The sequence below is a fragment of the Symsagittifera roscoffensis genome, chromosome 1 (genome assembly GCF_963678635.1).
Source record: "Symsagittifera roscoffensis chromosome 1, txSymRosc1.1, whole genome shotgun sequence".
NCBI lineage: Eukaryota > Metazoa > Xenacoelomorpha > Acoela > Convolutidae > Symsagittifera > Symsagittifera roscoffensis.
Genome location: NC_087062.1, coordinates 18,657,592 through 18,673,120, shown reverse-complemented (window position 1 = coordinate 18,673,120; position 15,529 = coordinate 18,657,592). Strand labels below are relative to the sequence as shown.

The following is a 15,529-nucleotide window of genomic DNA, read 5'->3' as shown; positions in this document are numbered from 1 at the left end:
TGCGTCAAGCTTCCGCATCATTAAGTCAGACTTTGCATCTAACCTTTTCTCCAGGCTAGTCATCGTGTGGGCGTAGGTACTATCATGATCGTTCAACAATCGTTCGATCTCCCTGGTCATCCTAGCCTCTCTTTCGTATGACTCCTTGTTTGCCTGTGCTAGGCTCTCCGCCAGGCATTGATCGGTGTTGCGAATCAACTGAGCCTGATCAACCCTCGCCTGCGACTTCATATGCGTTAGTTCGTCTCTCAGATTCTCTTGACTTTTGTGAGCTCTCTCATCAACCTGATCTATTCTTTTAGTCATGTCCCGCCTCAGTTCATCTAGACCATTCATTACGCCAGCGAACATGTCACTTATGTCACCAGTGGCCCCAAATGACGGGGTTAGTCCCAGAGAAGATGAGGTCAACTGCGGCTGCAGCCTGGTGCTTGATGACGCACCGCCTTTTTGCTTGCTCATCGACGTCATTAATCTGTCGAAGGTTGACGACGCTCCCATCGTTATCCCATCTGACATGGGCCTGGTCGGCGAGGTTGATGACGCCTTCCTGCTCATATCATTCCTTGGGCACGGTGTGAAGTTCACATCCGGATGGGTTATCTCCGGGTAGTCATCACTGGAAGTCAAACCTACAGTTGGTAGTGACGCCATGCGTTCGTCGTACAAGGACTTCCAATTCTTCTTGGCCTTCGAACCCGTTTGTTCTTCACTCGGGCTTATACTCGACATCATCGCGTTGTTGCTCTGCTTGGCCAGAGATGAGTGGGTACTAGCCGAATGTGAGTATTCTCCCCTCCACCTGTGACTTTTGGTTTCCGATTTGGACATCCCCTTGAATAATACTTCCTCTCGCGGCTCGACCTCGGAACGCTCCGAGGTCTCCTCTGTCCTCTCGACTTCCTCCCGCTCGAGGTCCTCGCTCGGCTCAAAGTCGGGTCGAATGAGCGTCTGTTCTCCCTCGTCAATGGGGTCCACAAGCGTTTCGCTCGCGGTTCCGGCTTCGGCGCTCCGCCTTTGATCGCCATCGAGGTTTTTCTCGCTCCTCAATCTCATTCCGCTCACTGAAAGATCAGATTGACCTTTAGTCGATTCGTTTTCAGCAAACACGTCGGAGGCGCTGCTAAACGAGGACTGGCTACGCCTAGTTTTAAATTTTCGCGTGCTGCCCTTGCTCAGCCTGGGAATCTTAGTAGTCGATCCTAACGAGTCCCTGCGCTGCATACTTTGTGACACAAAAAAAAACTATATTCGTATGTCGAAAAGTCAGTATCAATCTCTTAGGTTTCTCAATGACAATCTTAGTGACTCAGCTAGATTTGCACACACACAGGGCCTGCTCAGTATTGATATAATGCTAACTCAACCCTGTCGTATAGTATAACAGTATCACCAGATTTTCACAAGATATAATCAACACACAAAACACAATAGATAATCAGATAAGAATATCCTACAGGTGACAGCGACCTTTTGTCAGTATCAATTTATCGCCACACAATTTTTCAAGTCACTGCTTTGTTAAAATTAAACAATCTTTGATAAAAAGCAGTGATGATTCGGAAACAGATCAATAAAACTTAGTCTTAAAGAAAAAGACTTCCCCCAATCGGAACGATCCGAAAGAACAAAGCCCAGGACACAGTCTTCTCAAGTGGGTGTGTATTTGCCTAGTACACCCACCGAGGTCTTCTCTTAGGTGCCCCGCGATTGCCCGAGCTGTCCTATCAAGTGGCTCAAGGCAACCTCTGATCGAAAACTTCTAAAGTCTATGAAAAAGCTCCCCCACACCCGGAACGCTCCAAGTGCACGAGAGCAGGGAACAACTTTTCTTCTCAAGTGAGTGTGTATTTGCCTAATACACTCACCGAGGTCTTCTTTTATTTGTTCCCGGGTTGCCCGAACTTTCCTATTAATTAGCTCAAGGCAACCGCACAACCAAAATCACAATTAAAAAAAATTTTTGTTCGGGTACTCCTGATACACCCGATCTAGAATCCAAAGTTGATCACGAATTTCCGGGTCAAAATGGGCTCTTATGATCCTTATAAGCGCGCCTAATATCCTAATATGATTTTAATTAAATGGATATTTTCCGTTTCCCAAATTGCCACAGAAGACTTCCTCAAGTTTCTAACAAGGAAGGTTGTTTAGAAGGTTTAAGACACTCCGGAGGGTTACTTCGGAGGCTTGTTAAGACACTTAGCCTACTTCGGAGGGTACCCTAATCACCCAAGTTACCTCGGAGGGTCCCCTTAAATTTACTAAGGAGGGTCAATAAGATGCTTAATATGCTCCGGAGGGTTACTTCGGAGGGTACCTCCAAAGTTTTCAAATTTCTGAGCTTCACTCAGAAGGGCCTTCAATTAACTTCAGGAAGCGTCAAAACAAGCTAAATTCTCTATCAGGGGTGCTGTCTTAACTTCTTTGGATAACCTCGTGGAAATTTTCCACTAAGGAGGGTTGCTAAGGGCCTTAGCTGACTCCAGAGGGTTACCTCGGAGGGTTCCTCAAAAATCAAGAAAAAAGGTTATGTTACCGCAATAAAGTCTCCAAAAGCGGTCTACCTGACTTAAAACTAGGTTGGCTGACACGGTCAACCTTCCCAGTTGGATAAAAAGGTATTTTGATAAAATTTTCTGCCGCTCGGAGGGTTACCTGTAGTTTGGACCCTCCGAACCAACAAATTCTAAAAAAATTTTCTTTTCCGAGATTATCAACCCAAAAACGGTTGCGGTCCGGAAAAGTGGTCCAAAACGTCGACTTATGGTACCAAAATTATCCCGATCGGATGACTAGTCTTTGAGAAATTGCCAAAAACGTGTTTGTCCAAATGGCCTTTTTTCACCACCTATATAGATTCTGTGTAACTTTTTCCGCAATTCCTATCGAAAGTGCCTAAAAATAATTGAAACGAGCGTAGTAGCCCTGTACGGCACTGGAATAGTGCAAAAAACCGGATCAAAATTGGTTTGGAGACAAAAATTTGGCCAATAACTATCAAATTTGGACCCTCCGATTCCTTCCTTTTCCGATCCTTAAGTCGTTAGCTCTATCTACGGAGCTGATCGGAGGGTTAGTCAAGAATTTCTCTAGTAACCGAGCACGTTATGCTAGCACGCTCTTAACACAAAAAATTTTATTGCTCTAACTCTAAAAACTCAAAAACTCGATCCCCAAAACAGATTGACAAAATTCAGAAAATTATCGAAATTTTGACCGAAAAATTTTGGTTTTTTTTTAACTTCTACTGAGTCTTTTCTCACGCGGTTTCTTTAATTAGGGGGATCGAACTACGTAGCTACTCCCCATATAAAAGCTTTTTGTTGTTCGGAAAAGCTCGGATATCCAAAAATTGGGTGTTTTTTGGGTCTAATCGAGGAGATAAGTAATATGTAATAAGGATAATAACCTATTAGTAGTCGTTAATGAATAGTACTATACCCTCCTTTGCACCAAAATACCCGAATTAAGACCCTTAACTCGGAAATTTGTAATCGATGGAGGGTACAATCGGACCGCGCCAATCGTGCCCCCCACCACTTAAGTTTTAATGAAATAGTACCCGAACGATACTAAAATTGCTTCAACGATACCCAACAGTCGTTGCGGATGTTGTCCCTGATGTCCCTGTTGAGTGTGGAACACGTTGATCAGCTTGCCACTCTACCCTCCGGCCACCGGCAAAATCACCATTAACGTGCTTCAACACTCAAATTACACTCGAGGGAGGGTATCCAACCCTTCACCAAAACACACAATTTTTCTATCAGAAACGATATAAATCAATCTGAAACAACAACAAATAGGAAGGTCAGATCACATCTCGTCCGGAAACAACATATAAACTGTCACTTTACATTTTGTACTGTTTTTGGTCTTTTCTGGATTTTTTACTGTTTTTTGTGTTTTTTGTTTTCCAATAAATTTGTTTTTGGTTTTTTGTTGGTTATACCCTATTTTTATTTGGTTTTACGCTTTCTCTTTAATTGTTTTTGGTGCTGGGACCTCAGGACAAGCGGGCTCTAGATTTCCCACCTAACCCTCCGGCCCCCGGAATTTTCGGTGTTAACTAAGTTAAAAAGCTAAATAGTACTGGACGGAGGGTACGCACCTTCCCCCTAGTACAATAACGGTCATTAAGGCCTCTATTTCGGGCATACGCCCGGAGCGGAGGGTTCGTCGCTGAAACGCTTGCTGATCATGATGGTCTTATGCCTTTGACAGGCCCACCCAGGAGCGCCATAAAAACGTCTATGTAACATTCGCCCAAATACTACACAGCGACGGAGCGTAGGAAAAGTACCTATTAACGATTGGCAGGAGTCAGTTACCTTAATCCTACTCGCTTTTCACCGTCTCGACCTTGCCAGTTGATTTTCTGGTCTGTCTAGGGCAAAGTAAAAAGTTACCATTTTTAGGCCATCAGTCAAACGACTTTTGATCAGCTTTCGTTTACATGCGAACACAACCACATAGCTGAGTCTCGGATCCTGAGACTACGTGATTGTCATTAAAAACACGGCTAGAACAACCTATTTTACATGTTTTTGTGTGACAGTTCTATATTAAATCCATTGGAGATGGATTGACCCTTTCCTCTTTCTAGCTACTCATATTCTGAAATATCAAACAATAACGGTGTTAATTAAGAGATCTATGACATTCAGGTAGCTACAAAGTTGGTTCTATACAGTCCCTTCACATAAACAGTCTCTGGGGGACCAAGCCTCCGCTCCCGTGATATTCCAGCGATAACGCTCTTATCTCTTCTGATTTGCGTCCCGGGAGGGTTCCGTGGTATATTTCTTCCCCCACTGAAGCCTCCTTCTCCACCAATATTCACTGCTAAGATCCTTATCGTGTGTTGTTGCCACGATAGGAGGCTTCGTATTTTCCGTCTCTTGTACGACTGTTTTTCACAATTTCTGTCGTTGTTCTGATTTTCATCACTTTTTGGCTCAAAATGGCCGTTTTTCGTATTTCTGAGAAATATCAACTTGAAAATCGAAATTTTAAAAATAAGTATTCCAGAATATTCTGACCCTCCTTTCAAGCACTTTTTTGCTGTCAAGGCCTTTTCTCTCTGATTCGTGCTTCGTCCGAAGGTTGCGCTGTGCCATCTGGCAGAATGGCACAATAACTGTCACTAAAGAACATAGTAAATAATGGACTCTGAGCGGTGTTCTTAATAGGAATCACGTGGTCTTTGGATCCGAGACCCAGCATTGTTCCTTTTTCGCATTTAAACGAAAGCTGATCAAAAGTCGGTTGACTGATGGCCTCTTAATGGTCACTTTATACTTAGCCCTAGGCAGACCAGAAAACTAACTGGCTAGGTCTAGACGGTGAAAAACGAGTAGAATTAAAGTAACTGACGCCTGCCACTGTGCTGCTTCTACGCTCCGTCACTGTGTAATGTTTGAGCGAATGTTACACCATGTGAAATACCGTCCTCTTAAGTATAATAACACCTTCGCTTTTGATGCTGGTTATAAATTGCTCTGCTTCGGGGGGAGCAGCAACCGTCAGTGAACGCAGTTTGCGGTCGTCTTTTGTCACAGTTATCGTTTTTGAGATTGTCATCTTCTATTGCATCGTTGTGGGGAATTGTTTTAGAATGTCGGAAGCACAACTTTGTCATGCCTGCGCCAGATTTTCGGCTGACTTGACAATTTCTTTCGAGAATGGGGGGATGAATTTGATTATTTAAATTTTTTGTTTCTTCCGTCGATTTATTTGCTGTTAGCGTTTTTTTGAAATTGTAAGTTTAATTTTTTTAGTTGAGAGTTTCTTAATCAATATGTACATCAAATAACGTCATATTTATCGAAAAAAAACTCATCGAGTTAGTAACCTAATTGTTTACACAAGAAACTGCTTGTAAATTGTTAAGAGCTCGTCTAGATAGTTTCTGAATTGTTCCTGTACATTTTGAATTTTGTCTCCGTTTCAATCAGCACTTCATCATTAGTTGGTTGCTGAGATTCCGTTAGTTCGTGCAGAAATCAGAAGGCAAAAACATCAACTATATTGCACATGCGTCTTTTTTTTTTTTTTTTCAAATTGTAAATTAAATTTGTTTAGTTAAGAGTTTCATAATCAATATGTACAACAAATAACATCATATTTGTTCAATTGACATTACTTTTACCGGATACCGGGTATCCTGGTTTGTTGCTGAAGTCTTACATTTCCTTATAGTTTAGATCAGAAGGAGCAATTTGTATTTCTCATCTTCCATACTTCCCATGACACAAATGTTTGCAAGTTGATTTTCCATGACGTCGATAATTTTGAATATGCACCACGAATAACCGAAACAACATACTTAAGTCTTGCAATGTTGGTTGATACAAAAACGTCACGCCAATTGTTAATCTGTAATATGTTTCTTGAAGGTTGTAGCGAGGGACAAATGAAAATTAGGTGTTCGAATGTTTCGCATTCTAAATTACAATAGAAACATTCGGGGGCATTCTCGAGAAATAAAAACCACCGCTTTTCTCGATCTTTAAAAACCGCGTATGCAAATTTATAAAGAATGTTTTTTTCCCATACATCAAGCATTGAATTTTTCCAAACTTTGCCTGTAAATTTAATCAATTCTTCTTCTGAACAGAGGTAACGGTTTGCTGCAAAACCCAAGCGGAAAATCACAGCTCGATGAAAACTACAGTTTTGTAAGCAGAAATAATAAACATCTCGCGATTTTGTCTGTATTGTTATAATTAAATGGCTATTGGTACTGTTTGAAAATATTGCAAAATCACTTGAACTTATTTCAATAGAGATGTTCGTATTTCTCAACAAATTTTTGATTTCTTTCGGTAAAATTGAATCTGTTGGTAATAAACTATTTTGATCTGACATATCAGAAGCAAAGAAATCGATAATTTTCATACTAAAAAGTTTAAGTTGTAGGCATGGTAAGCCTATCCCACCATCTAAGATGGGGTGATATAAAACTTCTTTTCTTATGTCGAGTCTGCTTGTTTTTTTCAATTCTGTATTTAATAATTCTTGGCATTTACTAACAGTATCCAAGTTAACTGTAGTATGACGAGCCAAATGAAAAAACTTAGGGAGAACATAAACTGACAGTGTTAATGATTTGGCCCTCAAAGATTTACTTAGTGAAATTAACCCTCGATGTTTTTGAATTTGTGAACTTAACAATAATTCAATATTTTCAATTTTTTGGGAAGTGTAAAACAAGACACCAAGTATTTTTGTTTCCTTGACTGTTTTATAGGGTGATAAATCAGGTATGGAAAGCACTTCGCTTTTACTTATGTTAATCATCATTTGAGTTTGTTTGCAAAATGTATCGATTAAGCGAAACAACCTGTCAATACATCGGATTTTGATAAGGCAAGTTATGTCGTCTGCATATGAAACTAGTTTGGGGCACAATATCCCGAAATCTTCAATTGCTTCTGTAGATTCAATTGCTTGCAGAAGGGGTTCGATAAAAATTATGAATAAAAATGCGGAAAGAGGGCAACCTTGTCTCACGCCGCGATGAATTTTGAAGCTGGCTGATAAAAAACCATTTATCTCAATTACTGCTTTTGAGTCTAAATACAAAGTTTCAATAGCTCTAACTGAAAGCTCATCAAGGTTTAACCCTTTCAAAATTTTGATGAGAAGTGATCTGTCAACTCTGTCAAATGCTTTAGAAAAGTCTAATTTTACAGCACATGAACCTCGGGTAGCCAATCGTTCTGGAGTAATCGCTTTTTTCAATTTTCGTATTGCTGTGTGCATTTGTCTTCCAGGCAAATACGCGTGCTGATGGTTTTTTACAACTTTGCAAAGGTCATTTTTAAATCGATTACAGACTACATGGGCAAAAATTTTCGCGTCAGTATTCATAAGGCTGATGGGGCGAAAATCTTTTACTGCTATGGCATTTTCAGATTTCGGGATCAGTTTGATTATTGCTAAATAAAAACTGTTTGGAAGTTTTCCACCATGAACAAAATGATTAAAAACTTTAGCTAAAATTGAACAAAACTCATCCGTGAAAGTCTTGTATAGCTTAGAAGTAAGGCCGTCTGGTCCATGCGAGCTTTTCAAATTCAATTTGCTTATAGCCAAGTGAATTTCATCTTCTGTAAAGTAATTATAGCCATCATTCTTATTTTTTTCGAGTTTATTTTTTGATAAAAATGTCTTTAGTAGTTGATCGGAGTCTGTTGTAGAACTATTTGAAAAAATATTTGAAAAATACTTTCGAAATTGATTAAGAATATCTTCATCCGTATGATAAACGTTCTGATCCACTTGAATTCTATTGATTGAGTTGATTGTGTTCTTTGATGTCCATTGACTACAAAATTTGGGAACACCCTCGAATGTATAGCTGAGAGTTTTCTGAATTTTTCGATAATCTGAAAAATCTTTTTCCTTGGAATCTTTTTGAAGATGTTCCAGCACCAAATGATATTTTTCAATCAAATTAGGGTTGGGACCTTTTCCGCTGTGAATGCAATCTCTGAGAACATTTTCGTGATACTTCAATAAATTAAGTTCTTTCTGATCTACACGCTTTTTGTTCTCTTGAATAAACCTCAGAAGGTCACGAAAATTGTGCTTAAAATTTTCGTAACTACTTGGTGATTCGTTTTCGTAAAAGTTTTTTAGGTCTTCACGAATTAAGCTGGCGTTGTTGTTTAAAATTTCTTCATTTAATTTCCAGTAACTAGGGCCGCGCTGATACAAGTTAGATGGCTTAACAAAAACGTGTAAGAGTAAATGGTCAGATATTGATATTTGAATGCTTTGCATAGAATCATACTCTGTTTCGAATTTTAAGAAGACATAATCTATGCGTGCAAAAGTTTTATGTTGTTTGTCATAATGTGTATAATCACAAAAATCATTCTTGAGTGCAAAATCAACAAAACCAAAACAGTCAAGAATTTGTTCTTTGAGTTGGGTAAATCGTTTGATACGTGCATCATTTAACTTAAGTATTGAAGAACTGTTAATATTTTCATAACTCAGCGCATTAAAGTCACCCATCATGATAGTTTTCGATTTGTTAGGTAAAAATCTGATGCTTAATTTCAGGGAATTCAAAGTTGCTCGGAATGAAATTGGGTTCGCATAAACGTTGATAACAAACCAATCAAGTTTGACAAATTTTAACAATTGAAAACCTGTACTTGAAGCAATTCTTTTTGCAGGACTCAAGTTTGATGACCATAACGTTAAGAAACCACCAGAATTATTTGAGCCCGGTATGAAATCGAATAAAACATTATATTTATCCAGTAAACTCAAATGTATATTTGTAAGTTTCGATATTTTTGCTTCCTGAATGCACAAAATGAAACTGGGCGATTTTTTTAAAACTTGGCATTTTTTGATAAGTGAGTGTAATTTAGCTGGATTTCCTATGCTAAAAATATTAACGGAAAAAATATCTGGTTTTTCGCACATAGAAATTTTTGCTAAAACTTCCCTCCAGCCAAGTCTTCTCCGTTATTTTTAGATTTCATCTTTGGCCATTTCTTCCGTGTTAAAACTGACCAAGAGGTTGGTGAAGTTTCACGCTCTCTTTTGTAAGCATTCTTCCGTCAGAGGAACATTTTCGTTTGTTATTTTCGATATTTAATTTGTCTTTTTTTCTTTTGCAGAGTAAGAATGAAAATTTACGACCTGATTGTTGAGAACCTCATCCTTTTGTTTTTCTTCGCTTGGAGTAGCTGCACTGTTTGTTTTAGATTCATCAATCAAAACTCCTGATGGTGGTGCTTCAACATTCTTATCTTCTTCATTTTCGGTACCATTACAAAACTTATCGCTTATTGTTTCGTCATCGTTTTTCTCGTCGCTGGCATTATTGGAGCTTGGTTTTTGTGGGTAGTGATGATTTGGATTTTTGGTTATTTGGTTCCCTATGTTACACCAATCATCGTGATGACCTTTTTCTTGGCGTCCAGACATCTTGCATTTTTGACATTCATGTAGTGAAGGTATGTGAAACGAGATTTCTACACCTTCCCACATTTTGAAGCCATCCATTCTCGATTTATAAGACCAGTCCTTCAGCTTTTTCTCTTGTTCTTCGTTTTGTATTTTAACTTCTAAAATTGCTCTTCCTGTGTAAACATACTGACCAGGTTCAGTTACGATGCAGGTCTCACGTTGGAATATGGGGCTACGAATTATGTCTTCTGGCAATTGGAGAATTAATTTCGCTTCGATATCGTTGCATACATAAGGCAAGTTCGACAATTTGATTTTTGCTAGTTTAGGGTAAATGTTCTTGGGTCTATGAGACCTTGGAAAGCATCCCATGGGAAATACCGTCCTGTTAAGTAGAATGATTCCTTCGCTTTTGATGCTAGTTATGAATTGCTCTGCTTCGGGGGGAGCAATAACTGTCAGTGTATTTTTTTTTTTCAAATTGTAAATTAATTTTGTTTAGTTAAGAGTTTCATAATCAATATGTACAACAAATAACATCATGTATGAATTTTTCTCAGGATAATTTTTTTGTTTCCATCTTTTTTGTTCTTCTAGTTTTCGAATGAACTGACCGCTAGCTCTGAAAACATGTCAGTTTTTAAAAAAGTAAAGAACTTAGAATCGAAAGTCGATTTGCGAGGTTATTTGTCATCGGTTTTTATTTACAGACAAGTTAATTGATATAGATAACATTTTCTTCTGTTTTCAATTTTTTCGAGTAATTGTTTTTGCAATGTCGTGTTCTGTATCTATTAGTTTTACAGCGTCACAGATTGATTTCGTCTTCTAACTTTTTTCTCTTTCAAAAGCTATTCTGTGATAATAGCTTTTCAAAAGCTATATTGTTATCTATTGTGTGAATTTGTATCCATAGCGAAAGTGAATTCTAAATAATTAGCTCAAAAATTGTTTTTAGTTGCTTAGAGAAAATCATTTGCTTTAGCTCAAAAATTGTTTTTAGAGAAAATCAATGGCTAGGCTGAAGAGAAAATCACACTGATTAGCATGGCTACGGTTGACAGCAGGCCACCCGAGGGCTTCTCGTGCATCGCTGTTCCCTCTCAATTGGTCGCACCTGTTCCATCAGGAGCGCCCCCAAACGCGTTGACGGAAAGAAGTAAGTCTAGGAAGAAGTTTTGTTTCGTTTTTGATATCTATCCTCGAAGATTCAATGGAGCGCCTGAGTGCGGTCCTGAGGTATCTGAGTGTTCTTCAATGGGTGAAAGTATGACAGTTCGGTCGCTGGACAAAGCAAGTATGAAACATAAGTCCCGCAATTTTTGTGAAAACTTCAAAAACCACAAGTAACAAATGCGAATCATGTTTTTGAAGATTTTGAGACCTAAAAACTTTTCTACAGGGACCCATCTAAAATGAAGAGACCGAAATATCATACTTGTACCCTTTAATGATTCAATTGCCCGAATTAGTACGATATTGCTCATTCTAAATCACTTGCTGGAGTTTGAAATGATGAAGGACTTGTAGTAACTTCGGGAACCATGATAATTTCTCACCTCTAATTTATTATATTTTGCTTGACTTGCTTGATTCCTCGCCATCTGACGCTTTACTTTTATTCATGTTCTACTTTACTTTTCCCAAATTTATGAAATTCGAATGGAGTTATTGAAATTAACAAACACAAAAAAAAGAGAAAAAATTTATACTGTGTATACCCCAGAATTTTATTCTGGCTTCTAATTACTACTATTAATTGCTCCTCAATTTTAATGATAGTTTATGTTCTGCTTTGCTGTTTAGAGTTTTTCTCGAAAATTGGACAAAGCAATGTCGTTAAAGCTGAGCCTAAGTCTCTGCACTTTGCTGGCTTCACTGTGGGCGAGTCAATTGTCAAAGAACTGGTGAGCGTCACTGTCAATTAATTGCTGGAGCTTTCTTATTCAGAGAAAAGGAAATTGTGTTCTTGAAGAACCTCCCTGCAATGAAATTTTTCATACTTGATTGTTGATTAAAGTTGATTAATCGGTATCAAACTAAATGATAATGCAGATCTGATTGTTGTCGGTACTACCAAATAAAATTATCGTTGGTGTTTCAGCGGTTGACTAATGTTTCGGCTCACGTCCAAAGGTGGCATATCATCCCACCAACTACACCCCACTTTAAAGTTAGCTTCACCAAACCGGAGAGATGTGTGCCTGGTCTTTTCATGGATATGAAGGTAATCTTCAATCCCGAAGAGTGGAGGTACTACACAGACACCATCCGCATACATTGCAAGGTGAGTAGGAATGAAACGACTCGAAATCTGCAAATAATGATCATTAAGTGTCTCTAGGTCACCAGTAGTGAAAATAAATTTAAGATGGAAATTTTTACTGATTAAATTAGCAGTTGAAGTCTACTTACTCTTTCAGGATGAAGAGAACATAACAATTCCTTTACACGCTTACCCTATTATGAGTGGAAATGAGGCCCTTCCTGAGTCCGTCATCTTACCACTCACTCCCCTGGGGGAGACAACTCAGTACAGGATACCTCTGAACTGCACAGCTCCTATAGACTTCGAGTTTCAAGTTCGGATACCGACGCCTCATGAGGCATTCTCTATTACTCCGCGTGAAGGTATGCTCAATCAGCTTATTTTTAAAAATCATTGAGCAAAGTCAAACAATATTTTTTTTGCTATTGAAGGACATTGGGCCATAATTAGATTGATTATTTACCCGCTTAAGATTGAAAAAGTCAATTTTTTGTGTTTTTTTGATAATACTGATGCTGTTGTTCCAGGCCTTGTGCCCGCCAATGGGTCGACAGACATATGCGTAACTTTCGCACCCAAAGAGTTTAGCACCGCGATTCTCAGACTAGAACTTCTTATCTCTCAGTTCGGCTCATCGCCCCTTTTCTGCAGCTTAGTGGGTCACGCGGTTCCAGGCCACCACCGATACTTGACAGAGGCGAAGTTCAATAAAGAACAGATGACTAAGTTGCAGAGTGATTCCTTGGATAAAAAAGACAACGAGCGAATCTTCTTGGAAAAAAAGTTACGGAAAAAGAAACAGGACTCAAAAAACCAAGAAGCTAACTTGATATCACAATCAATGGTAAGAATTTAACAGTTGTTTTGACACTAGTATTGTTTAGTTTGAAAAATTTGAAAAAACATCAGGCTGCCGTAATACATATCCCGCACTGATTGAATAATGGAGCAAGAAAAGTATTGTGATCTTTTTCCTGTAGTTATCCATTTAAAACGTTGCTCACACCTTTGCTGCGTTCCAGGAAGTCGAGTTCAATGGGCATCGGTTTCCTCTCAACCTGAACAATGTGCATGCAGTGAACTACGTCCTCACTCAGCAGAAAGGAAAACTCAAAATCAAGGACCTCAAAAACGGTGAGAGACACAACTTCTCAATCTTTAAGATGAGATATGCGTAATTGTTTTGGCTAATTCGCTTTAAAAACTAATATATTTACACTTGCGAAGCAATGTGTTATAGTACGAAATTTCTTTTTTTTTTTCAACCTAAGTCACAAATATTGTTGTGACTACTATATGTGCTTCAATATTTTCAGCATCGAATTGGTATGACAGCTTATTTATTGCAGCTTTACAGCTTATTGATAAAATGAGCTTTGACATTCGAATAGCTACAGGTTTACACAGTTGAAGCTTTTTAAATTCAGCAAGTGAACGGAAAAAGCTATTTTTTCAAACAACATACCAATAATATAATATCAATTTTAGTAATTTTCTAACTCAATGTATCTCGCAATTTTTTGAAATGCATAATTTCTTTTTGCATTTGGTGCTACTTTTTGCATCTGGTGCTACTTTTGCTGCATCGAAGTGGCAATTTATTAGCATATGTACATGCGTCATTGGTGGCTAGTTTCTTGGGGATTTTAAGCATCCGTGGCTGAATGGTTAGTGCATGAGGTTCAAATTTGCTACGTCGCAGATTTTTGCTAATTCGCGTTTTTGCTAAGCCTCGATTTTTTGCAATTTCGAGGCTCATTTCTACTTTTTATTTTTTCACTTGATAGAGCTGCTTTTTGGTCGTGTTCTCGCAAGTGTTTGCGAAGCGCAGCTTCGCCTCTGTGTAAAAAAAAAGTTATATTCGAGATGGAAAAATGTATGAAAACTTTGCTCATATTTTTGGCCAAAATTTTGTCCATTTTTCGGATGCTGGCTGGAGTAAGACTAAACAAAGCCGATGTTCGGCTAGTTTTGAAAACTTGTAATGGGAATTGTTACCCATGCTTTTTTTTCGACCACGTCACAAAGTAACGGGAAAAACTATGGCGTATAGTGTTTTTTACCCAATTTCAGGTGCTCAAGGAAAGCTCGTAAGGGGTCTGGCATGGTATCATATTGAAGCCCTATAAGTCTTGTTTGGAATTCAAAAATAAAAGTTAAAACATTGATTTTTTCCCCGTTTTTAAGACTGAATAACAGGAAATTTACAAATGAAACGACCAGACTGAACTCTCGATTTAGTGCAACTGAGTTTTATGCATTAGTTAAGCTCTTATTGCATCTTGTCTTTGCAGCTTATTACCCTTGCAATAAGCAAGGGTATTACAATCGGGTACTAGACTTTTTTCCCCCTAAATAACTTCAGGCACAAGACTCTCTCTCTCTCTCTCTCTCTCTCTCTCTCCTCTCTCTCTCTCTCTCTCTCTCTCTCTCTCTCTCCCTCTCTTCATCTGGGCTCATTTTCTGGAGCCTCTGTTAGCAACAGACTTACCGCTACAATTTATTTTTTTCTGCATGTTGGCTTTTCAAATATCTGTCCTATACGAAATTATCTTTTTATGCTGGTTTTAATTTTACCAACTCGATTTAATAAAAATTCATTTTTCATTTTTTCTTTTCTTTTTTTTTGGTTTCTTAGGTTTCGGTGTATATTATATCGGTTTAGTGGCCTCATATCGCGTTTTATTGTGCGACGAGCTAAAGCCATTTTCTTGTGTATGTGTTTTGAGGTCGAGGGGGACTTGATAACTTTTTAGTAGTTTTGAATTTTTTTCGGCTTTTCATCGGCATAGTGGCTTCATCGGCATATTTCTTCGGCATAATGGCCTCATTTTGCGTCGTTCGACTAGCGAAAAAACTGTTTTTGTTTGTCTGCTTTGAGAATGATGGAGTCTTAATAAATTTTTTTACTAGTCTCAATTTTTTTTTTGATTTTTTGTCAGCTTTTCTTGTTTTTTTTCTGTTTTTTTTTTCGGCCAATACTCTCTCAGCATAGAGGCATCCTTATTTTTTCATTTGACCCGCTAATAAAGTTTGTGTGTGTGTTGAGGGTAAGGGGGACTTGATACATATTACTGAAATTTTTTCGGCTTAAAGGCTTTCTGCTAAGGTTTTTTCGGCTTTGTTACCGCTTGATTAATTTTCTTCCGATGCTTTTTTTGTCTTGTCATGTTATTGTTTTAAAATTAGGCTAATTCAATTCGATATCTCTAGTTTTTTTGACATTTTCGAATTTTCGATTTTTTTTTCGACGTGGCCGTTTTCTTGTTTTGTATCGCAAGTGGTGCGAAGCTCGGCTTCGCCTCTGTGTAACCTAGTTCA

General features: G+C 38.4%; 2 protein-coding genes across 2 annotated transcripts in view; one reads left to right on the top strand and one right to left on the bottom strand.

Annotated features, from left to right (window-relative positions):
• The window catches only part of LOC134839461 (uncharacterized), a 595,847-nt gene that overhangs the window by 301,349 nt on the left and 278,969 nt on the right, over positions 1-15,529 (bottom strand). The window lies entirely within an intron of this gene.
• Positions 1-15,529, top strand: part of LOC134839386 (cilia- and flagella-associated protein 221-like) — a 475,835-nt gene that overhangs the window by 450,538 nt on the left and 9,768 nt on the right. Inside the window, exons 2-7 of the mRNA XM_063854921.1 lie at positions 10,941-11,098; positions 11,746-11,846; positions 12,044-12,226; positions 12,363-12,570; positions 12,736-13,052; positions 13,231-13,342. Of these exons, the coding sequence (XP_063710991.1) occupies positions 10,987-11,098; positions 11,746-11,846; positions 12,044-12,226; positions 12,363-12,570; positions 12,736-13,052; positions 13,231-13,342 (1,033 nt within the window). The 5' untranslated portion in view covers positions 10,941-10,986. The remainder of the gene's footprint in view (positions 1-10,940; positions 11,099-11,745; positions 11,847-12,043; positions 12,227-12,362; positions 12,571-12,735; positions 13,053-13,230; positions 13,343-15,529) is intronic.